The 24,833-nt window shown below is 37.2% G+C and overlaps 1 protein-coding gene across 8 annotated transcripts; it reads right to left on the reverse strand.

The window, feature by feature from the left end:
* Positions 1-4,371: 4,371 nt before the first annotated feature.
* On the reverse strand, positions 4,372-24,622 carry LOC119071525 (alpha-protein kinase 1). Of its 8 annotated transcripts, none has more exons than XM_037176405.1 (13): positions 24,266-24,622; positions 19,475-20,135; positions 16,710-17,122; positions 16,253-16,652; positions 9,591-9,754; positions 9,429-9,528; positions 8,817-9,022; positions 8,605-8,742; positions 8,298-8,544; positions 7,944-8,227; positions 7,692-7,874; positions 5,160-5,192; positions 4,372-5,006 (listed from the first exon to the last, which is right to left on the reverse strand). In XM_037176405.1, exons 2-13 carry the CDS (start codon positions 19,956-19,958, stop codon positions 4,953-4,955), a joined length of 2,706 nt encoding a protein of 901 aa, XP_037032300.1. In that variant the 5' UTR covers positions 19,959-20,135; positions 24,266-24,622; the 3' UTR covers positions 4,372-4,952. The 8 variants fall into 8 exon arrangements, with proteins under 8 accessions (XP_037032300.1, XP_037032297.1, XP_037032296.1 ...); XM_037176402.1 differs by adding an exon at positions 17,408-18,703 and having other exon boundaries at positions 9,591-9,757; positions 16,253-17,335; XM_037176401.1 differs by having other exon boundaries at positions 9,591-9,757; positions 16,710-18,703.
* Between the last annotated feature and the right edge of the window lie 211 nt (positions 24,623-24,833).

Genomic DNA, 24,833 nt, shown 5'->3' on the forward strand with positions numbered 1-24,833 from the left:
GCATTTTGGTAACAGACGCATTAGAGGGTTGTAGACGTATTAGGGTTCCGGGCGTATTACGGCTACGGACGTATTATGGTTGCGGACGAAATAGGATTACGGGTTGTACGGGGCTAAGTCGCAGCAAACGCTCCGACTGTTCTGATGCCTTGTTTTTATTGCTGATTCGTCATCTATGAACATAACCGAATGCTTTGCCCTTACTGTCTGCTTCCAATTCGACGTGTTACAAACGGCATATTAATCTTATAAGCCCCCAGTACTTCGTACGGGGCTAAAAACTATTCGAAGCTTGTCTAGCTAGTGTGAGGTGAACAAAAACCGAAAAAACATGCACTTTTCTTACAAAAGTTCCTCCAGTCTCACGAGCCGTAACGGGTCGTTTGGGGTGTCATCAGAAAGGTAATCCCTATTGAGCCGAATAGGGTCAATAAAGATGAATCTTCAAGACAAAAAAATATAAATTATTATGAAAAATCTGTACAACCAAATAAAGCGTTCTTCCGAACGTTTCTAAAGTGAGAAAAATTGTATGCAGTCATCGATGGCAAAGGTGTTTTCTTATGGTATCGTAATAAAATGTGAACCATTACTTGATTTAAAAATAAGAATAAGTGCAAAACTTCATTTTAATCACGTATTAGGTTAAATCTAATTGTAAAATAACTATAAAATAATTAAAAATATCAACGTTCCGAACGTTTCCTCAGTAAAAAAATCCAAAATACCATACCGATAGGCAAAAAGTTTTCGAACAAAACGCTACTAAAATGCATTAAATTGGTATACAAATAGCGTTTTGTGCGCTATGTTACATTAAAAACAAAGGATTTATGACACCAAATACCGGTATCAACCAAAAATCGGCTGCAAATTTCTGTAAAATACCAGTAACAAACAAAAATGTGGTACAGATACATTTTTGTAAGTTCTCACTGAGCGTGGAAACTGCCTTATATAATAAATCATGTCCGGAAATCCTTCTAAAGTTCGCCACGTACACCTTTCGTGTGTTCGATAATATTGGAGATTGTTGGTTGATATTCGCCCATGATTTGGTTTCGGATACATCAACAAACTACCGTGGCGATACTCTACAAATCGGCTCCACCGGCTGACTGGATATCCAATGGTAAAACACCAGATGTCCTTGCCCACCTCCCTTGAGTTGGTAAATTTTATTTTCTTGCCCAAATGTTGCTATAGCGGTCCATAGTCCCATTTGTTTCGTTATCTAATTTTAAGCGTTGTTTAGTCTGTAGAATTTTCAAGTAGATGTTTTACTATTTCATTTTCCCTCTAAGTTTTTCGCGGCCGTCCTGCTGAACGATTTTATTATATCACGAATTTAGCTGCTGCAAAGTCTTAGGGCCAGACTGATCTCAGAAAATTGTCAAACATTTGTATTGTTAAGAATTATTTCGCATGGCATTTGATCGTTTCCACAATATTCTTTTCGACATTTCTTTTGGCTTCTGAAAAAATATTCATATTTCTACGTTTCCCTTTTCCTGATGTAAAACGTCTGCATTTGGCTGGATAATCAAAGTTGTACGAGGCGTAGATTGACTTCATTTTGTGGGTGAAAGAAGGTTTTGTTTTGAGTCGCTGCTCCACCGTATGGAAAACGTTCCGTAAACTATTCGGTGTTCTTTGCACACGTTCGAAAAATTTCACAGCAGCTTCCTCGCAAGCGAATCGGATTGGTTAAATGCCGGAAAACATTTCGATGGCGGCAATGGGCGATGATTTGACTCCTCCTGTTATTATTCTTAAAGCTTTGTTCTGAACGATTTCGACTTTCTTCAATATTGATGGGCTGGATACCAACAATTCGTGACCGTACGTAAGAGTTGGTAGAATGTATACTTTATATGTCAGGCGTCAGGGTCAACGTGTCTTTTAAAGTTCCCCATTTAGTTCCAGAAAGTCTTTAGTGTTGCGAGGGCTCAATAGAAAGAGTAATTTACTATTTTGATATTATCACGTTCAATGCGAAGAAAGAGGATTGAGACTGCCGTAATGATTTTTTTTGCATTTTTTTTCCTCCATAATTATTCTTCACATAGACGTACTGTGTGTCACATTTACTAATAAAAAATACATTCGTCGAGTCTCTACTCACGCGTGTTTGGTATCGTTGGAAAGTACCGTTTAACGAGGTCTGATAGGTTTTTCGTTTTTTAGTGGCTTTATGGCGGCATAGGAGCCCTCAGATCAGAGGTCTGCAAGGTTAACTGTTTCACTGCGTTTTTCGTAGTTTTCTCCAAAACTGTATTAATTTGACTTAACTCAGAACCATAGATTATTAGTTTTTACGAATACTAGCATATTTTTTGGTGAATTTTAGTACCATATTTTTGTGGTCATAAATAAAACTAACTTTTTTTCGGTATTTATAATAACTGTAAATAACGTGGTTCTCCTTATTACCATTTTTTAATGGTCTACAATTTAACTATTTTTTATGTTGATAATTACGAATTTAATGAAAAATCTGGAATTTTTCCTTGTTTTTTGAAAATTTGCGTCAAATCGAATGAAATTTGGTTAAGAATAAAACCAATCTTTTTTTGGTTTTAACTTTCACCACAAAAGTTGTAGTATCCAAGGTTACCATAAAAATGTGGTTGACGATTACACTAAAAATGTAGTTAGTACTATCTTAAAGCAAAATATTTTTAGTTATGTGAATCGCTAAATTTTAATTTTCAAAATTTGGTAATGTTTTAAACTATGCATCCGTGCAGTACATTTTAAAACCATTTTCAAATCTGAAAAAAGCAGTGAAACAGTTAACCCTGCAGACCTCTGCCTCAGATGTTCTCCGATGAAGTCAAATTTTCTCAATTTCCTGTCACACCCTTGGACAGCGACGGCCAACGGCAACCGTAGTATCGTTGGACTTCTGGTGGACTGGTCTCTACTATCAATTGTCAAACTTGTTTGGTCGCTGCTGTCCAAGAGATTCCAAAACCGAAAACTATATACTGATTTTCAATGTCTAGCGCTTCCACACACTGACCTTTCGACCTTCTTTGGGTATGTATCGCAGCGTCTTTCTAAGCACTACAAACCTGCACACTTCCAAATAAATCGTCTGTTTATTGGCGAAATAATTGTTGAGACGTGTCTATAGCCGAAAATTTTAGTTTCTTTCCTTTGGTATTTATAACCACAAAGCCTATTCCATCATGTTCTCGCTTCAAATACGAACAAAACGAGCTATCACTCGACTATGTAGGTTTAAAATTACCGGAGATACATCGTTTTGAAATTGGTCACTTTTCATACAAAATGCACAAAATGACTTTTTCCAAGCAATCAAAATCATTCAACTTACTCTGTATGTTTCTGTCTATCCATCTATCGATGGGCTATCTCGGAAAGTAGTCAGCCAATCTCTATGAAATTTTGCAGGAGACAAAACGTAAAAACATAAAAATGAACTTAAGGTCACCGAGGCGATTAAGAGGTTCAAAATTGCTGCCGAAATTTTCATAAAAAAAATTTTATTGGCTAAATCGGTAGGTGTTAACTTGGACATCATTTTGATGAATAGAATGTGGGGTCGCCAAGACAAGGAAGAGGTTTAAAATAGCAGCCGAAATTTGCACAAAAAATGTTATTGGCTATATCGATAAGTCTTCACTCGAGTATCATTTTGATGAGTAGATTGCGGCCTAAATTTCAGGTTAAGCGCCCAAAACTTCTAAAATGAATGATATCCCAACAAAAATCTCTACGAGGAAAGTGTAACGCAGTCTTTGAAATATACAATTTCTAAAATGAATGATATCGCTAGAGTTGACGCTTTCAGCTTTATTACGCAAAAATTAAATTTTACACCCAATTAGTTCAAACGAGCTGGCTTAGTTTTCCTAATCATCTGCCAAATAATTTTACCAAAAATATATTTGAATTAAAACAACAAAAATTTTACGAAAAAAATCTGCGTCGCATTTGGCAGATAAATTTTCTCGTATGTCTGTTCCTGAACATCTGGCACTTTGCGACGCAGATTTTTTTGGTAAAATTTTGGTTGTTTCCAGTCAAATTTTTTTTGGTACAAATTATTTGGCAGATGATGAGGAAAACTAAGCCAGCTTGTTTGAACTAATTGGGTGTAAAATTTAATTTTTGCGTAACGAAGCTGAAAGCATCAACTCTAGCGATATCATTCATTTTAGAAATTGTATTTCAAAGACTGCGTTACACTTTTGTCGTAGAGATTTTTGTTGGGATTAACATTTTTGAGGAAGATTTGTAGAACAACCATCGACATTTCAGAATTGAATCCTGGGACTGGTGACATCCTGAAGTAATACATGGTGCGTCACCATTAAAAAGAAATCCGACACCAAAAGACTTGTTGTAAAATTCTTGTATTTACCAGTAGGTAATCTTTATTTAAAAAAAGAGAAAAAACAGAAGAGGAAACAAGAAAATAAAATATTTCATTTATAGGATTATACAATTTTTAGATGATATTTTGACAATATTTTCCCTTTTCTTTGCACATCGACAAGTCATTTAATGAAAGTGTAAACAAGAAATAATGTTTGAGAATTCAAATTCGGCAGATTTACTCCACATTTACATAAGTGTTAATTGAAATCACGCACACACAAAAATATTCTTATGTGTGAAATGGCGCACAGGCGATCAAATGGTGAATGACACAAACAATGAAAAATGTAAAAAAAAAATATTTCGAAATTTACTTCAACAGAAATTATATAAAACAAACGGAAACCATTCTTTTTGGAAGGAAAATCAAATCCAATGCTGATTTAACAAAAAAAAAAGTTTTCTCTAAATTAAGATTCGTTAAAAAAAAAAATATCAAAAATTATCTTCGCCTCGACAATATCTCATGCATTTCCACAAAAAAATTGATTTTAAGTTTAGTTTCACATTTAATCATTTAATGAAAATCACAATTTAACAATTTATTGCTGTCGTGCTGACACTATGAATCGATTCTGTCTTTCGATGTGGTCAACCTGGTAAAATTTAACAAAATTTAGAAATCGAAGACAAAACATATCGCGGGCAACATGCCTAACGGGCGAATCTCCGATATCTCGGTTCAGTAGTTTCTGGCATATCGGAGACACGCCCTTCAGTGATATTTTGCCCACAATATGAGACATTACCTCAGCCCAAGCAAAGCGAACATTTTTGAATAGCTGAAAAGAATGAAAAACAACAAAAGTTAGTAGGTCACACGAGATTAGGATAATGCTGCGTCTAATTTTGATGATTAAACCTAATTAAACCTAATTTTCGCTGTGACGACTTTCCTTTTCCTGTATGAATCATATCAAGTGCTAACCGAAATAGTTTTAACCCATGAGCAAGCTGGTGCACAGCCAAATTTTGTGATGGATATTTATAGAAAGTTCATTGAAAATTTTGAAAATCCTTTCATCACAAAATCTTCAGAAAACTAAAGAAAATTCTGGAAAATCCAACGATTCAAATCCAAATCATGGAAAATCTTCAGAAGATCATTGAAAATCGTCAGAGGAATTTATAAATGGATTTGTAATAAAGGTTGATTGGACGGCAATAAAGTTAGTTTGTGGCAATGAAGCGGGGCCTATTTTGGAGAAATGGGACCTGAAATGAAGGCACATTAGAGCATATACAATTTTGAGACTTAAAAGATTCGTGTGTGAAAAATGTGTATCATCGAAAACTGTATCCCACGGTAACCTCTGACCGCCACTGTATCCGGAGGTCGAAACAGCATTTTATCTCCACTTTCGCTTCACGCGATCCATGGGAAAGGGAAGAGCAATTATGCTCTGTTTGTTTGTTTTGGTGTATTCGTTTGAACTTGATTTTTTCTGCGTATTAGATAACGCCACCCCTGGAATTAGTGTGTTTTCCAGGTAAAATAAAGTTTTGTACCTTCGGAATATTGAATGTTTATTGATTGACTGAAATGTCATGCGGTGCTCTGGCACCCTTGCCTTCGCCATCTCGTTAGTTGGTGGTGGATTTCTAATATGTTAATCCATGAGTTTTGGGCAACCATTGTGATTCACTTTGCAAAAACGTTCTGGTTAAGAACGCAACGACTTGAATCTACACTGGATTCTTCAATCAATAATTCGGAACTTAGAACGAGATACTGTCAACAAAATCCTGTATAAGGACAGAATAGATTCTGTCAACTTTTGGTGGCTTTTTATCTTGTAGAGATTCAACGGCACGTGAATCTGGAACGAAGCTGAACCACGCGTGGTGAAATCAAGTTTCTAACTCTCGAATAAGTGTTCTTGTTCCCTATGTGTTTATGGACAAAAGAAAGTATATTCTTAGACCATAACACGGGTAGCAAGTAAAAGACGAAATATTCAAATTCTGAAACACGTTGCTTTTAATGCTCTAGTGCGATAAAGTCCCTTGCAAATCCATTATCGCACTAGCGTGATAAATTACGTTTATATAACATTGTACACAGCTGCATAAGTTGCAAATATGATCACTGAATTGCATAAAACGAATTTAATGTCTTGTCTACGAATCAATAAAACATAAAATGAACTACGATTTGCAATTATTTCGATAGCATGGAACGCAGTACTAGTTTATACTGAAAACTACAAAAGCGACATCTTTATTTTCATAGCTTAACACGGTCGTTTCTTGAAGTTTTATACTTGAAAACTATAAAAGCGCCATATTCAGCTACAGCTATAGGAAAATTGCTGGCAAGTGAAAAAACTGTCAACAAAAAACATGTCCTATTATGAAATCGACAAATAATTGAAACGCTTGTGAAAAAGAAAAGCGTGCGAGTTGGCTTTTTTTGGAAAAGGCCTACCTCTCCTTAAACATGTAAGGTCTTCCCTGGAACGAACATAAGCATTGAATCAGATCAATCTGATCTGATCTGAAATCTGAAAATGCCAATCTGCATTTTTCAGATCAGATCAGATTACACTCAAGGTTGATCTGATCTCATCTGAAAAGATCAGATTCGTTATTTTCAGATTTCAGATCAGGTCAGAACAAACTGTTCCGAGCCCTCGACTCGAGGGATCCGAAGGTGTCGCGGGAGAAGTCTCACCCGATGGACTTTGTGTTTCCAATGGTGATATCTCGTAAGGTCGACCGCTTTTTTGAAAACGATGTTGTAGAATATAGAGAAGACACAAGTTCTCTGGACCATCCGCACCTTCGACAACTTTGTAGAGTTATCAATGATCTACGTTCTACTAGAACATCTTTTCGAAATTGCTGTCAACTTTCCGACATAACCATCGGAAACACTAAGTTGATCGTGGGAACTTCTTCCTCGACACCCCACGATCACATTTCTGGACTCAGTTTTCGATAAGCCACAATTCTTGGCAGGCAGGCGGACCTTATAAGTCTCAAAATTCGATAGGTCCTAACATGTAGACTCAAAATAGCAGTCAATTACCGTTGTAAAGGAGGAGAAATTATCTATCGGATTCCGATTGTCGGAATGTGACCTCAACGGAAAGTAGCCAAAATTAAAATTTGCAAAAATTTAATCCAGATTTCTAAAGTCGAATTTCTAAATGGATCAGAGAAACGATGCACCAATTAGACAATGGGTATGACTGTCAGAAGCAGCCAAGCTGCCTAAGAGTTCTTGTTTTCCATCTTATGTTGAACTTTTCTGTACATTAAAGTACTCGAGAACTTACCTGTGCCAACCACACATCATCAGCTAACAACTCGTTCAAAATGACAGTTGATCCTTTGGTAGGGTCTTGTACATTCTTCTCCGCTACCTTCTTAGCACATTCGATGTACATTAAGTATTTCTGATGAGTTATCTTGTGATAAAGTTCCACTCTGGAAGAACACACTCGACACAGCAGTAGATCCTAGCGCATGAAACACATCCGTCGTTAACCATTTTCCGTTCAACAAATTTCGTTGAAACTCAAATTTACCTTCTCGAATCCCATTCGACAATCTGGCTCAACCTTTTCAATGGTAGCCGGATTGTACGGATTGCCGTAAAGCATCAATCGCATCGATATGCCCGGTTGATGGCAAGCAACGCAAAACAGATGACTGGTGCCACCTTGTCCCAAATCCGAAATGATATTGTAGCACGGCCACGTCTCGACGGACAGTGTCATCGTCTTCGGCCACGGTGTGATGTTCAGTAGACGCCGTTTTCGATCGTGTGTAATCTCGTCAATTGTTTTTACGTTGGACAGGAAATAATCGTCTGGGAATGGAGTGTTTCGGTGTTAGATTATACGTCAATTGGACGGCGTAAACGGTCCCGGATAGCGTACCTTGCTCTTGTGTTATTTCAGTTAGAAAATTCGAATCCAGCGCTTGCGATATTAAAGTCTGAATGTAAACTTCGAAATTGTCCTGATAGGCGCTAGAGTCTTGCATCACCTTTTCGATGAACATCTCTGTATCGTCAATGGTCATCTCGGTTCGCAGAAATTCGACGAACATGCCCGTATTGGAGAGATGGTTGTAAACGCGTATTGGTATTTTGGCGTATTTATGCTCAGGTGTTAACGCAGCGTACTGAAATAGTTGGTTGCAAATAGACTATCGTGCTGGTATATGATGTACGTGTTCAATTACCGTTTGAATGTTCTTGTACAGCGTCTTTCCATTCTGAGTAAACGGCTCGTACTTTTGCAGCAGATTTTTATTGTCGACCCGCCAAATGCTAGGCCAATCATGAATCAGCTCGGATCGATTAACCACAAAGTCACCAGCCTATTAAAAAAAATGTTTTTTTTTGGAAATTATAGCCCTGCGCTGATTAGCCGATAGAAATGTGGAATTGTTACCCGGAACTCCGATTCGTTATCATCGCAATGCTGATTATGTTGCTGCTGTGCTATAATCTGCTGCATTCCATGTTGAGTCTGCCGGTTTCCTTGTCCGTACATCATTTGCTGATTCGGTTGCGATTGATACAGGGACATTTGCTGTTGGCTCGGCTGCGAATCGTCACTCGAATCGAACTCACTAATGCCTGCACCTTTGACAGCCACTGTTTGATTGGAAAGGGTTGGAACTCATTTTAGTAGGACGATCGATCGGAAAGGGAGTTTGTTGTAAGAAAGACACAAAACTCAATTTCATTTACATGTGGTTTTTGATGATGAGACAATACACAAATGACACAAAATCCAAATCCAGATTATGAAAACGTGTGTTGCAAACGTTTTAAGAAAAAATTTGATTAGTTGAATGGTTTCTTAGTGCGTATTAGGTATAATGATTGATGGATAGTAGCCCAATCAGATGGAAAATTCAATGAACACAAACACGATTCCGATTTCGGTTAAGCATATGATTTAGGCTACTTCAAAACAAAAACTGTTGCCAGGCTGGACAAGCTCATTAAAAAAAAAAAAAACAATTTCCAAATAAAAAGGGAAAACCAAAGACATTACCTGTGAGAATGTTTGATTTACCACGTTTGTTGCGGCTACTAATCAACGATTGCTTGCCTTTACGACCTCGTCGCCGACCTGGAATGTCTTCGTCTTCATCCTATCAATATGCAAAATTTCGGTCAATTGAATTGTCGATTTTCATTTTCATTTCTGTTGAACCTTATCAGCCTGTGGAGTCCATGCCGGATCCGAATCAGAATCGACGAATTCGGCCGGTTCTTCTTGTTCGTCATCGTTGCCAGATTTCTGCATCAAATTGACAATGCTGCGACCTTTCGCTTTACGATGGGATGTCTCGCGTCTCATTGGAATAACTAACGGATCTGCTTTGGTGAAAATATTTTCGTCAGATTCTGAACATTCTATGGCGGTTTGTTTAACAAAAAAAAAACCTTGATTCTACCCCAAAGTAATTTTTCTTTCATTAAAAATGCTTCTTCCTATCCAACAACCCCCCAACTGCACTAACAATCTAGAGAAAAATTAAACTTTTAACCGACTCGGAACCTGAACTTTCAAGTTCAAATATTCGTGACTTACGTGACTACGAACGTTCGAGCGTTAAAATTTTCTGAATGGATCAGGTCGGGATCGGGTTGAAACCGAAATCTAAAATTTCAGGTTCAGGTGAAGTACGGATCAAACCAGAGTCCAACCCGTTTCATTCAACTAGTTAGCGCTTACACACGGAAAAAACTCATTAAACGTACTGTGGAGGACATGTGGATCGAATATGACTGATTTAAACTGATCTAACATTTTCAAAGGACGCTCTTATGACGCCTGAAGTTACCCAGTCGTCCGTTTTCATTTCGTTATGCCTTGGTTTACTTAGACCACACATCTGTCAAGTAAACGGATACAAAACGAATTGACACCTTAAGATCTGAAGTGGAAATGAAAAACTTAGAATAGTTTTCACAGTAAATTTCACGAAACACGATTCGAAATCTAGAAAATAGACGCAGAGCTTTGGTTGCAGATTTTGACTACATTTGTTACTATGTATGGTGATAACATTGGATGGAAAGTTACCTGAGGGTTAAATTGACTTTACGGTCAAAAGATTGTCAATTCCATTTACTTGACTCAGGATAAAAAATGAAAGATCTCGTTTTCGCTTGTTTATTAAACCTTGGCTTCGCCTCGGATCAACAAAGTACTCTGTTTGTGACAGTAAAAATGCACTTAGCGCACACAAGTATGTAAAATATCTCACGTAATTGTTTGTAAGCTATTGTTTTTGATTGTGTGATTACTCCACTCGCCTTCGGCTCGTTCCGCAGAGGTCCACTTTCGACAAAACAACAACATTACAAGCAAGGACGTAATATACTGTTACTTACTGAGGTCACCGAAAAAATTGCTTCATTGATTAAATGAACGGTTTTCTGTGCAGAAGCATAGAGAAGACTACTACTCGCTGCACGTTCGCAAAATGCGTCATTACTTCCTTGACATGAGCGTTTAAACTCATTTACCGGGACCTTCGTGAGTGTAAGAAATTTACTTAATTGTCCTTTCACTCGGGCTTCAAACCCCGCAGTTGGACAAATTAAAACTTGCAAACAAGAGCGTACTGTCTTTGAATTGAAAATTTTGTTACTTTACATCCCTCTACTGAAAAGTGCACTGTACAGCAGAGCAACCGAACTTTCAGTAGCTCGACTCAGACTTCACATCTCGAGCTGGGGACCAGGCTCTGATGCCAATCAAACTGTTAATCGAAGTTTCAGTAGCTCGATAAATCAAACTATTTGAGATGGAGTAAACGGTTCGAGGCGAAGTCAAAGTCATACATTTCTTTGGATAACTCTAAACCCTCCAGTTAGTTATATCTAACGAGGATTCATAAGTTTCTCGGATAACTTTCGACTGGCGGTTCCCTTGCCAGGCAACTTTTTGTTTCGATGCCAGTTACAGTCTACGACATCTCAATTGTCTCACATCTTATGATTTCCACGTTTTCAATGAATTCGACACATTCCACACAGCTCACACTCTGTATCAGTATAATCCGCTGTGGTTGCCAAGGTTGTATATTATTAGGTGGTTGGGCCAACAGCCTTTTTTCGTGGTGGCATTAAATAAAAAAAAACTGGTTGCTGCTGTGTTGCTGTTGCGTTTCAAATTAGTGGAACTCTTCGCTGTGGCATTATCGCGAAAAAATAAGTGACGGCTGCGAAAAATTCACCTAAATACAAATTCACGTTCATTTTTGATTGTGTCGATCGGCATCATTGACGTACATATTTTAAGTTCTCATTAATTACTTTGCGTGTCCAAGTACTAGGTAGCGTCAATCAAAATTCTAAAAAGACAGGCTAGCTCACTTCTGACATGATCACGAAGACAGTAAAACAATTTAGAAGAGATTTATTGTCTACTAAAATGTTTGTATTGAAGATATAGAAGCACTGACTGCACTCATCATATTTTAATGCCAACTGCTTTTATGAGTGTCTTAACCTGTTCCAACTTTACCAACTAATTTGAAACGCAACAGCAACACAGCAGCAACCAGTTAATTTTGATTTAATGCCACCACGAAAAAAAGCTGGGTGCCCAACCTCCTAATAATATACAACCTTGGCGACCACAGCGGATTATACTGATACAGAGTGTGAGCTGTGTGGAATGTGTGGAAGATGTGAGACAATTGAGGTGTCGTGTACTGTATTCCTTGTTCGGCAATTATCGGTAGGTCGTAGATGGGCCTAAATAACTTACCAGCAATTTTGTTTTTTTAAATTAAATTGAGACGACAGAGGTATCCGTGTATGATCCGGTATTTTTTTACATAAATTATAGGAAATAATGGAACATCATAGCGCCATCGATTTATGGATTTTTAGCAAGAAAATAATTTTTCTTCTTTCTTTGATGGATTAATATGGACATGATTTAAAAATGGTTCACATTCACATAAAAAAAACGAATTAATGAAAGTGGTGAGCATCGCATAAATTAGCTTCCCAAATTGGTGTGATAAATTAACCCGATCGAGAAATGATTTTGAACATTTCCCACTGGCTGATAAAATTATTAAAAAAAAAACAATTATTTCCTATAATCTATATACGTAAAATACCATGGCGTTTTTTATATTATGGGGGAGGTGCTACCGAAATATCTAATTAAAAAATTGACTTTGTTTTTTAAATATTTTTTTTAATTAATTTGTGTTTTATTTGTTTCTTTGTTTTTCATTGATTTTTTTTATTTCATTTTTTTTTATCTGTTTATGCTATTTTATTTACAAAATAATTATTTACATAAATATTTATAATATATTGTGTTCCTTTTTCAAAAAATGTAAAAAAAATCGTCATCATCATCATCGGTGCATTTTGTTTATTCATAAAAAAAACCTTCTTTTCATTTTCATTCGTAAAACAAATGTATAACAATTTGATCCTCTTACAAAACAAAAAAGAAAACAAATAATAATTAAAAAGAAAAGAAAATTGACATTTCCACTGAATTTTATATTACGTTCATGTTTTATCAAATTTTACGACGCTTTGTTTGTTTTGTTTGCATTTTTTATATATAAATGTATCCCTAAAACTATGCAACGAATTTAAAAAGAACAAAAAAAATTATTAATGGAAATTTCAGATATATAAAGAGCTCACAATTTTTCGTAAAAATTAAAAACAAAAATTTTAATGGAAATTTCAGATACTCGAACTCTTCCAAATTTTTCTCATCTGTGTGTGTTTTTTGTGTGTGTTTTACATACATTAATAATTACATCTTCTATTTATTTACAATCTTCTTGAAATCAAGAAAACATCTCTTAAATTTAACTCTTTTTATTCTTCCTTTTTTTATTAAAAAATGTGAATGCAATTGCAATATCAACTGACACGTTCGAAGAGAGAGAGAGAGAGAGATAGTGATAGAGAAAGAAAACAAAATTTAAAAATCAAACAAAAATTAAAACAAAAACAAAATGAAAATTCTGCTTGGTGGTAATTAACAACATTGATTTAAAATAAGTAGACGAAATTGAGATTTTCCGGTATTCGGGGAAACGAATCCAATATTTTCATGTAGACTAAGTGATATACAAAATGTATTCAATTCAACCCATTTGACATTTTAATTAATTTATTTTTTTACTCATATCAACCCACGGAAATGATTCATTACTGATGACATTTCCGCAGGACAAATTGGCGAGTAATCGTACATTACGTAATTGATTCGGACATTTTTCATTTTTGTCTTAGCGGGAGTTTGTAGCTCTCGCTTTCGGCGCGGGGTACAATTTTCTCACTCGTCAAAAAACGGGGAGTGAATAAATTCGCTATGCACATCTAGCAAGAGCTGGTACACCCTACAACGCATTTAAATCTTAGTGTGAAACAGAGTGGAAAGCCGAGCGATTTTTCTTTTACCGGCCGAAGCCTCGGCTTGACGGCACTAGAGAGCTTAAGTGTCTTGTACAAATAATTAGGTATTAATTAGAGGAATCATCATGGGGTTAGCGAACCGAGCAACCGAGCAATAACTTTTAAGTTTTTGTGCAGCCGATCGCTGACACCTTCAAAAGATGATGCCTCTAATTAATACCTAATTATTTGTTCAAGACACTTAAGCTCTCTACAGCGTCATCTCCAGTCCAAGCCGAGGCTTCAGCCGACGAAAAAAAATAGCTTGGCTCTCCACTCTTGAAATTATCTCGTCCATCTCTTTTGCAGGAAACATTTTATGCATTGTAGGTGGTGTTCAGTTCGTTGTTACTACTTCCAGTTTATCGTTTTTACCGGTCTCACAATCATATACCAAGAACCGTACGAAAAACACAGAGTTAGAATAAATTTACGTTGGACGCTGCGAAAGTAATTCATTACGTGAAGTAACAAATTGTTACCTCACGTAATGAATTACTTTCGCAGCGTCCAACGTATTCTGGTTTACTACGTGTCCCCATGCGAAAGTTGATTTCCACATAAGAACCAAAAATATTCGTCAATTAATGGATCGTTTTCGAAATGGGCGAATTGCTATGTAATGGTCAACTTTCTCATGGGTCAGGTAGTAAACAAACGTTACAATGTTCAACATCTGTCGCGAGATGTGCATAACATTACTCTTTGTACAAAAAAATTGTCCAACCAAGGACGTAATTGAAAATTTTGCTTTTTATAAACATTTTATGAAGTACTCTTTGCGGTCTATCTCTTGTTTTTTTTCTTTAAAAATAATTTTCCATTTTTCAACACAATCGTTATTCTCTCTTTTCCATCTTTTGCATACAAAACAATACTGGGGATTAATTAAAAAATATATTTTTGTCTCATCGATTCTTAGTTAACTTTTTAATTATCTTTCTTAAATGAGTTTCCGTAACTTTTGTTTCAATTTTTTTTATGTTTGTACCCGGTAGCACCCGGCCCGCGCCATTTATTATATTCAAAAAAATTTAAAAAAACAAAACAAATTTATGACACATTCTGTTTAGAGCTGTTCTGACAAAGAGATTTTCAATTTTTGTTTCTTTTAGTTTTTGCTTCAATGACATTATCAACCATAATTTCAGCAATGGCACAATAGCGTAATGGATAAAAGTCAAAATTATATTAAATGGAAATTGCGACTATTAATTGAATGGATTAAAATTCGTGTTTCATGGGTTTCAAGAGTTTAGATCTCGGCCGGATGGATGATATTTAAGACCAACAAAATCGAATCACTAGGACTGTATGCCTAACTGGTAAAAATGTTTCGCTCTTAGTTAAAATATTTCATTTCGGTTTGAAGCTCATTATGGTTAGTTGATTCATTGGTTGAAGCCTGCATATTGGAACTTTGCTTAGAAACACTCAAATGAAAGATTGAGCTTTTGAAAACAAAATGGGTGCGAATTGAATTCGGCTCGGAAAACTATTGGAACTCATTTTAGAATCAGGACAGTTTTTCGTTGTCTTTGCTATAACATTCATCGACCAGAATTTTCAGTACAAAAAAATGTCTAAAAATCGTCACTGAAGACTGAATAAAATCAACAACAAAAAATTTGAAAATTTTATAGAATCAGTTCTTCAGACATTTTTCGACCATCGAGGCCACTCTGACTTTCTTATTTTAAATTCGAACCCTTGTAGGCCTTCTTATTTCAATGTTACGAAAATTGAATCTACCAAATTTCCATAAGCTTATCAGGTAAATATGTTGACTTTACCATCGAAAAATGAATAAAGCAAATGATTTAGACAACCGTGAAAATGATGTGCGGCTGATATTAATATATGTGGAGGACTTCATGCTTGTGCCTCTCAGTGTAACCAAACAATTGCATGCCATGAAACGAAAACCCAGATAACAATCACACGAAACACGGAAAATAAATATTTTTTTGTGAATGTCATTTACAGATCACGAAGGAATTGGTGCAAATTGTTTTTTTTTTTGGAATAATCGTCCGACTGCTATTTGGAAAGGGCATTACGAATTACCAAAAATTATAATTTGCTGAATTGAATTGAAACCAAACAAAAAGAAGAAACCCCTGCCAACAAACACAAAACGGAAATCAATTATATCCAATTCACAGACACAAATTGTCAAACAACAACTAAAAGACTCAAATAACGAAAGACACACGGAACGAAAAAAAATGGGAAAATTTGCGGGGAGAGGACAAAAATATCAAATGAAAAGAGAGAGAGAGAGAAAACAAAATAAGAAAAGAAAAATTTTCACATGAACGACTCGTCTTCCCGCTAAAACTTTCTAACTCTAAAAATAATTTAAAACTCTTCACCACCTCGGTCTTCTCATATGTAAATCAAAATAACTAGATAACACACCTTCATCGGGCTGTTGATAGTACATTTGTTGCATTTGTTGCATCATTTGCGGTGTCTGCTGCTGTTGCAGATGCTGGGACATTTGATACTGAGTAATTGCCTGCGATTGATTCGGCAATAGCTGTTGTTGTTGTTGCTGTTGTGGAGGGAGTATCTGCTGTTGTTGCTGTTGATGCGCTTGTTGCTGTTGTTGTTGTTGCTGCTGTTGCTGTTGAGTTTGTTGGAGTTGTGAATTGTTGCGAGCTTTCTTCGCTGGTTGCTTTTTCGATGGAGTTATGGAATTTAATTGTTGCTTCGTAAACTCGTCGTCTGCTGCTCGTTTACGATCCTTAGGCGATTGATAGTACCGCTGGTCCTCGTCCAGTTTTTGCTGTTGTTGTTGAATATGTTGCTGGGTTTGCTGTTGAATGGTTTGATTAGTTGATAGTTGTTGTTGTGCAATCATACCATTACTAACTTGGTTCAATTGCTTGGCATTGGCGCCGGCCGTCGTATTTGTTGTGGTGGCTGATGTTGACGTGCTGGCTAAAGTATTTGCCGTCGGTCTAGTCCATGACGTTTTACGATTGCCGCGATTAGCCGGTGGAGGTGACGTATCGCGTTCACCTTGCAAAAATTTCAAATAACTTCCCATGAAACCAGCACCCGGCCCACTTGGCTTGAACTTATTCTCCAGCACTTTTGCCGCATTCGATGTGGTTGGTTGTGTTTGTGCAGGCAATTGCTGTTGTTGTGATTGCTGTTGCGGTTGATGAGTCGCCACATTATTATTGGCTGGTCTGTTTAGTTGTGTTGGTGGCGCTGGTTGAGTTTGTCTATTATTAGTTGTCTGCTGTTGTTGAGCACTATTGCTACCAGATCGATTGTTTTCTGCAAGAAACCCAAGTTCTTCCTCTATATTCGGTACAACAACCTTAGGCGGCTCGTCTTCGCGTGTCTCAGGCGTCAAGGAAAAGTTTGAGGAAGAAACACTAGTCGTTCCAGTGCTATTATTATTGAAATTGCTATTGCTAATAATAGCCGATGGGGTCGAGGACGATATATCTGAGAGCTGATAATCAGGATGATGTGGTAGGTGAAATGCTGGAAGATACGGAAGAGGCGTGTGAGTGTGAATGTGCGGCACCATAAAGGACTGTTGACTATTAAAATTACTACTGTGAATTGAGGACTGGGAAGGGGTAAAGGCAGAACTGGTAGGAAAATTTTTTGGAGGTGGCGGAGGTAGATTCCATCGCTCAATATCGAAATAGGCACCATTCTGAATGGGTTGCTGTTGACTGGTTGTGTGAGCAGGCGGTGGTATCCGACTATTTAAATAATCTGATGAAGCCGTTGGAGTCGGTTCAGTTACAGTCGCTGGAGTCGTCACTGTAACACTTTCTCTAACCTTCTCCGCAGGTGTTTTCCGCTTTCTGGCGCCTGTTATCTTTGCAGGCTTACTCTCAACAACGGGTGTCTGTTGCTGTTGAATCTGTTGTTGATTTATTTGACAATTTTGAGATTGATGACCAGAAAGCATTTGCATGGACTTGATTAATGCCATCGAATCACTGGCCCGACAACTACTCAGATCTTGTAGAACAGGTGCTACGGGAGTTACTGTCGTTTCATAATTTCGTTGCAAAACCTGCGGCTGCTGAATGTTATTGAGAATTGATTGAGATTGTTGATTCGGTTGTTGTGGCGACCCTTGATGCATATCAACAATATGATTCGATGACGTTTGACTGACATTCGAACTGTAAGTATTCCCTTGAAACTTTCTGACTTGCTGTTGTTGCTGAGACACTCTTTCATTGTCCCAACATTGGCGTTGTTGTTGCTGCTGCTGTTGCTGTTGATTGGTTGTTTGTTGAACCGGTCGTTCATATCGCGTGTCTGAATATGACTTGGGATCGTTAATCAGCGCACGCGTTATCACCGATGAATAAGCAACTCCTTGTGATGGCGGTCGGCTCACAGTAACTGATACATCCAGTGGTGATCTGGGCGCCATGTGTTGATTGGGAGTTGTTGATTTGTAAGCATTTTGACTTTGTTGATGATCACTGGTTTGTGGCGATGCCATTGAATTTAACGGGCTGTTATACATTGGATAGGCAGGACTTGGCACGTGACCGAGTGGCGAAGCTTGTGAATTCGACTGCAATGGACTAGGTCTTCGCGGAACAACAACACTCGCATTACAGTCTTTCGAACCGTTTTGCGTTGAATTGCTGGAGTATTGGGACTCGGTGCTAGAATTCGCTTTACTCCTCGATGCTAATGCATATTCCTGGGCATCGGAACCGGATGCAAATTGTTGTCTATAGTTTGAGGCACTCTGTTGGTATTGCGTTTGCGGTTGAGGTTGCTGCTGAACATTCACCGTGTTGGTGTTCCTAGATGTGGTCCCAGCACTTTTTGCGGAACTATTACTACCAGAATAATTTAATCGTCCAGATGCATCTATAATTGAAAAACTAATTGGAGATGACTGTTGTTGAACTAATTTTTCATCGGTGACAACTCTTCGTTCTACATTGTTTGAGGATACATAGTCTGGGTAGATTTTTGTTTGAGCTTTCGTCTGAATTTGATGGGGAGTTGGAGGTTTACTGGGAGGATGAATAAAATCGGAAATTTCTAGTATTGCCGGTGCGGGTCGGCTAGAGGCCTTTTCAGTTTTTCTTGTGCTATTGGATATGTACATGGATGATGTGGAGGCGTGTGTGGTAGGAGTTATTTGGGATGATACGCGATAGTCTTTAGAGGGTAACGAAGGCGTTGAGACAATGCAAGATTGCTGACTGATTTGCGAAGACGAACTACTGCCTGTACTTGTTGGGTAAGACTTACTTCCGACATTTGTGTAAACACTTTGCTGTAGCTGTTGCTGATGTTGTTGTTGTGACGTAGATTGCTTCGAATTGGGCGAATAATTCGATTGTAATGATCCAGTGGCACCGTAGGGTAACGAACTGTGATAGTAAGTGCCACTGTTCGAGGCTGATGAAACAGCCGTAGGCTTATTCGTACTTGATTGGGGTGAAGGAGCTCTAGCAGTGGATTTGAGTATGGCATTGACATGGTTAAGAGGTTGGGCTGCGAAATGAGCATTAAAATTTTCATAAACAGCTGCAGCAGTAGCTGAGCTTTTGGTGGTGGACGGGCCGGGACTTAAGGGTACTACACTTTCGTGTGGTAAAATTCCAAAGGGACTAGGTAATTGATTGTTACCTTGCCATGCTAATGATGCAGCACTCACTGGGGTCACAGACTGATCAAAATAGGAACCGCTATGCGCTGCTAATGTTTGATGTTGCTGCGAGTAGTTTTCTCGGATTAATTCCACTTCGGTTGCTTGCTTGGTCACAGCCGCTTGTGCTTGAGCTTGTGCTATGACTTGTCGATGTTGAGCATTGATTGCGTTGAAATGGGCTGGTTTCGGTTGATGCAGGAATGGCGAAAACATAGCATCATACGTCACAGCTGGTGCATTTAGAAATGAGCTCGGATTGAAAGCTGGTGTCGCTGAATGTGCTGCTTGTAGAAGTAGCTGTGATGTTGTTGACGGAACACCGACAGCTGAATTATGGCCACTTAATGCGCTGTTTGTTGCGGCTTGCGCAAAATGATGGTGTAAATCATTGCTTGCAGCACCTTGTACACCGCCTGTCAACCGATTATATGTGTACTGCCATGGACCAGGAACAGGTTCCATGTTTTTTTGTCGCTGAACTTTATTCAATTTTGAGGGCGATGATCAGTAACTTTTCATGAAATTGCGAAATCTGAAGCTTTAGCTTTGATTAATGCTGACGACCATTTTGGACTTTGGCATTGGTATGCGCGCACAATGACTGAGAATCCATTCAACTATTATGGCTATAGTTGAGATCTGAAATAGTAAAAAATTCATGAATGTTGCGTCCTCGTAATGTCTTAGCCTATCTTTAGAACAATGATTTTCGGGAATCGGAAAACTTATAAATCAAAGCATGATGTTACTATGCTAAAATGGAACGTTTATAATAACCTATTTTGCTGATGCGGATGGCTTGTAATTTGACTTTGGACTTTGGATAGATTTTGACTGAACTAAGTACTCCACTAACTCAAGAAACAGATCGAGGTACTTCATTTGACATTGGCACAGAATGTCGTCTGCGCTAGGTGAGTAGCACAAATTTTGGTAATTTTTCTTGATGCCGAAAACCCGGTTTTACGCAAATTTGAACCTTAAAAAATGGTGACTTCAAACTGACATTTCAGCTGTAAGTTTGAGTATCACAAGAGAAATGAGTTGGTACGCCTGTGGCCGGTACGCATGTGAGTGACAGTTTGGTCCAATCGGAGAGAATGGACCCAATTTTGTATGAGATTCTCTAGCATCCTCTCTCGTAGAGCCCAACTGCCATTCACATACATTCTGACCGGCCACAGACGTACCAATACCAACTTATCATTTTTGAGTCTCACATATAACAGAACCAGCAAGTCTCTCATGCAGATTAATGAGCCAATTTACGTCCACTGCCGCCTTTTCTAAAGACGATTGAAAGACTTGACAATAGATCAGTGTCAAATAGCGGTTTCTTCTCTCAAAAAGTGTCAAATGAGTTGTCAATTTCACAAAGCTAACCTCAAAAGATGTTTCGTTCACAGAGCCGCCCCTTGAAATGTATGAAAATTTGTGCGGCGTCTCACCATCCAATACTTTTTTGTTCGATTTGAGGTTAGCTTAGTGAAAATGACAACTTATTTGACAGCTCAAACGACATTGACAATGATCTATTGGTCTGTTCCCAGTGGTCAAAACTGCATCGAATAAAATCCTAAAATCCATCAAACAGTGCACGTCAGTGAAACTTAGACATTAAGTTGTATCAGCTGTTTTTCCGCTGTACTTTACGTGGTGTTAAAACGTGCAAGCAGTTTGGGTTGTGTGAGTGGGCCAGCTGAAAAACATCTGTAGCAAACTCAGGTCTGAATTTCACTGCCGTCCGTCCCCTGCATGCTGGACTTTAATCATTTTATTCGATGAAATTTTTACCACTCGGAACGGGTCAGTTCTCAAGTCTCCTGTATTTATTAGTGCAGTGTATGTGCTGAATAGTCGTGACAATTAAAGTCAGTGCCGAACTGGCCCGAATGGCTTTTTGATTTTTGTATGGATAAGGGTCACCGAAGGGCCTTTTGAACAATTTCTTCATACAACGCCGACGGGTTTTTTTTAGCCAGTCCGGCACTGATTAACGTTCTAGCTGCATTGACTCCCTGTTCACGATTTACTGTTCTATTTTTCAAGTATAAAATGCGGATTGCGTAGAGACATTATCGTTGAATGAATTCGATAAAAAAAAGTCAATCGAATGCCACTTTTTCATTGGAACAGAGAACATGTAATTCCTCAACAATTAATTGGGTCGTGCATTTTACGCTTTATTAATATCAGAAAATATTCAGAACAATGTCTGATAATGACATGAGTGATTCCTAATGAACGCTAAAACGTAAATCATTCTAGGCAATCCATATAAACCGAGTATTATCAATGATTATAGTCTGTAATACAACAAATTTCATTTACTTAACTCGTCCACAATTTTCACCGCTTTTAAAATAAATTAATTATCCGAAGTGAAGTATTTTATTATGAATATGAAATGTGTATATAATGACTTTGTAGCAATGTTGTTGGTGTTGGTGTTGTTGCTTTTTTTTTGCTTGATTCGATTACTTATTCAAATCGTTCCATTTATAATACAAAAATAAAAAAACGTTTCAATGTATGCACTAGGAATGTACCTGGAAAAGGTGACAAAAGTGACTGTCTGTTTATTACCGATCACGAAAATCTGTATCTCGATCCAATAAACTTTATTTCCTGCCTAGATAAAAAAGTACCTACGACCAATGCAACCCAATAATTGTCAGGACAATCACAATTTTTGTTTTAATTTCCTTGGTCCAATCAGAAAATGTTTCGTTGCTCAGTACAACACATAATCTACTGTCTAACATGAGTGGAATGAAGACTTATCATTTGTTATATCGACAGCAAGAACAATTAGAAGCGATGACCAGTTGCTAATTTGGTCTTATTTAGTCAAATGAAAATGTTGAAATAAGTGAAATAGAAGATTTTCTGTCAAGCACTAATGGATACTTAAAGCAAAGGAGGTAACAGATTAAATAAACATAGCGTGATATGATTGTCTTTTGTACAACAGCGTGAGTAGAATGAAGTGAAGACTAATCATTGGTATAAATAGAGACACATTTTGTTGGGTATAGACTCGCAGTTAGATACTCAAAATTCTTTGGCCGATGAAACGATTGACTAATTGCAGTTGACCTTCAAAGATATTTTGTGTGTGCAAATATTGTAGACGAATCACTAGACGAATTATCTCAGAAATGTGGTTCGATTTAGATAAGGCCGACAAGATATACGAGCATAATCATTACATAATTCAAGAAGCAAATTATTAGTTTTAGTTTGATCTAGAGTGACTGAAAAATGGATTCAAAACATGTGTGAAAGTGTCGGAAATTGTTGTGTCGGTTCAAAGTATGGTTGGGAATTTTCGTCAGGTAATTTCGATAATTTTGTCAGCAATTGTTGTCAGTAATGTCGGTAATGTTGTCTAACAACTTCAGTAATTTTGTCAGTAATTTCATTACCGATATCAGGCTCTGAATTCAAAGTGGTTTGTACAACCAGAACGGTGGGTCCTTAGGAAATTATTATTTATTTAGATGTCTCGGAAGATTGATTTAGAGCAATTTGATTTGTTATTGCATGACCGGTGAGATTGTCCAATCGAGACAGATACGAACACAAATCTCCATATTGGACAACGATTAAGTTGAATTCGCAGTCGTCCGTTTTCCAGCTGTTTTGCCTCCGTTTTCCAGTCGTTCACTTGACAGATGGAAACGGATGCAAAACGGACGACTTGAGGCCACCTAAAGGCTTGATTTCCACTTTCAAAAAAACCACTCCGTTTACCTAAACCACGCCTTTTCAGAGAGAAAACTGAGGACTTTTTTCGTCAGTGAAAATCAACACTAAGTCTGAATTCACATTCATCCGTTTCCATTCCGTTTTGTCTCCCGTGTACATGACAGTTGACATTTCATTAATAAAAGTTCGTGTTTACAGTTACTTGGAACAAACCTATTGTTTGAAATGACAACTGTCACGTACACGGAGGTAAAACGGATCACAGTGAACCATCACTCGAGAATGTTGTTTGTTTTTTTAATCTTTCATTTTCGATTTAGCTAATTCATTCAAGGGGAAAATTGGGACAGAATTCGGTGACTACCGGAAAAAAACAAACAAACTCCATTCGCCCGGTATATTTTCTGTTTTCCAATATTATTGACAGGCTGGGCCGCCTCTTTTCGCTAATTTAAATTTATTACCCAAGACTGGTCTTTCTCTATCCAGGTACTTCGAACGTTTGATGAAACAAAACTCAACAATCCAGTACCAAAATTCGAAAATAAAATTCCATCAACAAAGACATTTTATCATTCGATGGTCTGGTATCAAGTAAAACAACAACAACAACAACTAAAATTTACCAAAGAAAACAAAATGTAAAAAAAAAACACACAAAAATGCCGAACATAATTTAAACTACAAAATAATACCGACTTTTCAATCATCCATTGACAATTATGCAGTCTTCATTCGGAATAAAACTTTTTTTTATTGATTTTTTTTCCTGGGTACCTAGGCCGTAATAATTTTTTATAATAACGCGTCCAATCATAATATATAAATTTTATATTGAATACAAAAAAAAGAGTGAGGAACGGAGGAGATTTGAATGAAAACAATACAACGCATTGGTTTTATGTGCGGCAACGCATTCGTACATCGTATGTGCGGCAAAATAATAAAGTGATAAAAAGAGCACATCGCGTCAAAAATGAATGAATATTTTTTTTAATGTGCCAACCACATTTTTTATAATTCACGAAATGCCACAATATCCCCGGAAAATTACTTACATTATTAGCGATTCGTATCCACGTCCATTTGAATTAGATGCAACACACACAAGAAAATTGTTTCGCTTTTCGGATGAAAGTTCCTTTTTTTTCCACAAAGTGCAAACGAAATGTTGCGTCTTCGTTTGCGATTCGACAAAATGGGTTTTTATATTTCACAGATATATCACAATAACACTTTCATTTACTGTAGAAAAATATGTACACTCTAATCGGCTAATAAAACGTTATTAAATTGAACTAATTTCTAAATGTTTATGCGCCGTTTATTTTGTGTTTATTACGGAAATATTTAGCAAAGTCTCGCCTTTCTATTAATCACACAATCGTTCTTTTCAAGTTCTTTCATTTACTCCATTTAATTTTTTTTGTTTTGTCAAGTTGACTTTCCGTGTAGGCACTGGCTGTTACCGCTGTTACCGCGTAAATTACCAATATGACCAATATTCTTATGACCGATTACCAGTGATGGTGTACTGGATAATATTCGTTAAACGCTTACACTTTTTTAATTAAATTAATTAATTTCTAATTTTATTTTTAAAAACAACTTCAGAGCGAGTAGAAC

This window comes from Bradysia coprophila (genome assembly GCF_014529535.1).
Source record: "Bradysia coprophila strain Holo2 chromosome IV unlocalized genomic scaffold, BU_Bcop_v1 contig_5, whole genome shotgun sequence".
In the NCBI taxonomy this organism is placed as follows: Eukaryota; Metazoa; Arthropoda; class Insecta; order Diptera; family Sciaridae; genus Bradysia; species Bradysia coprophila.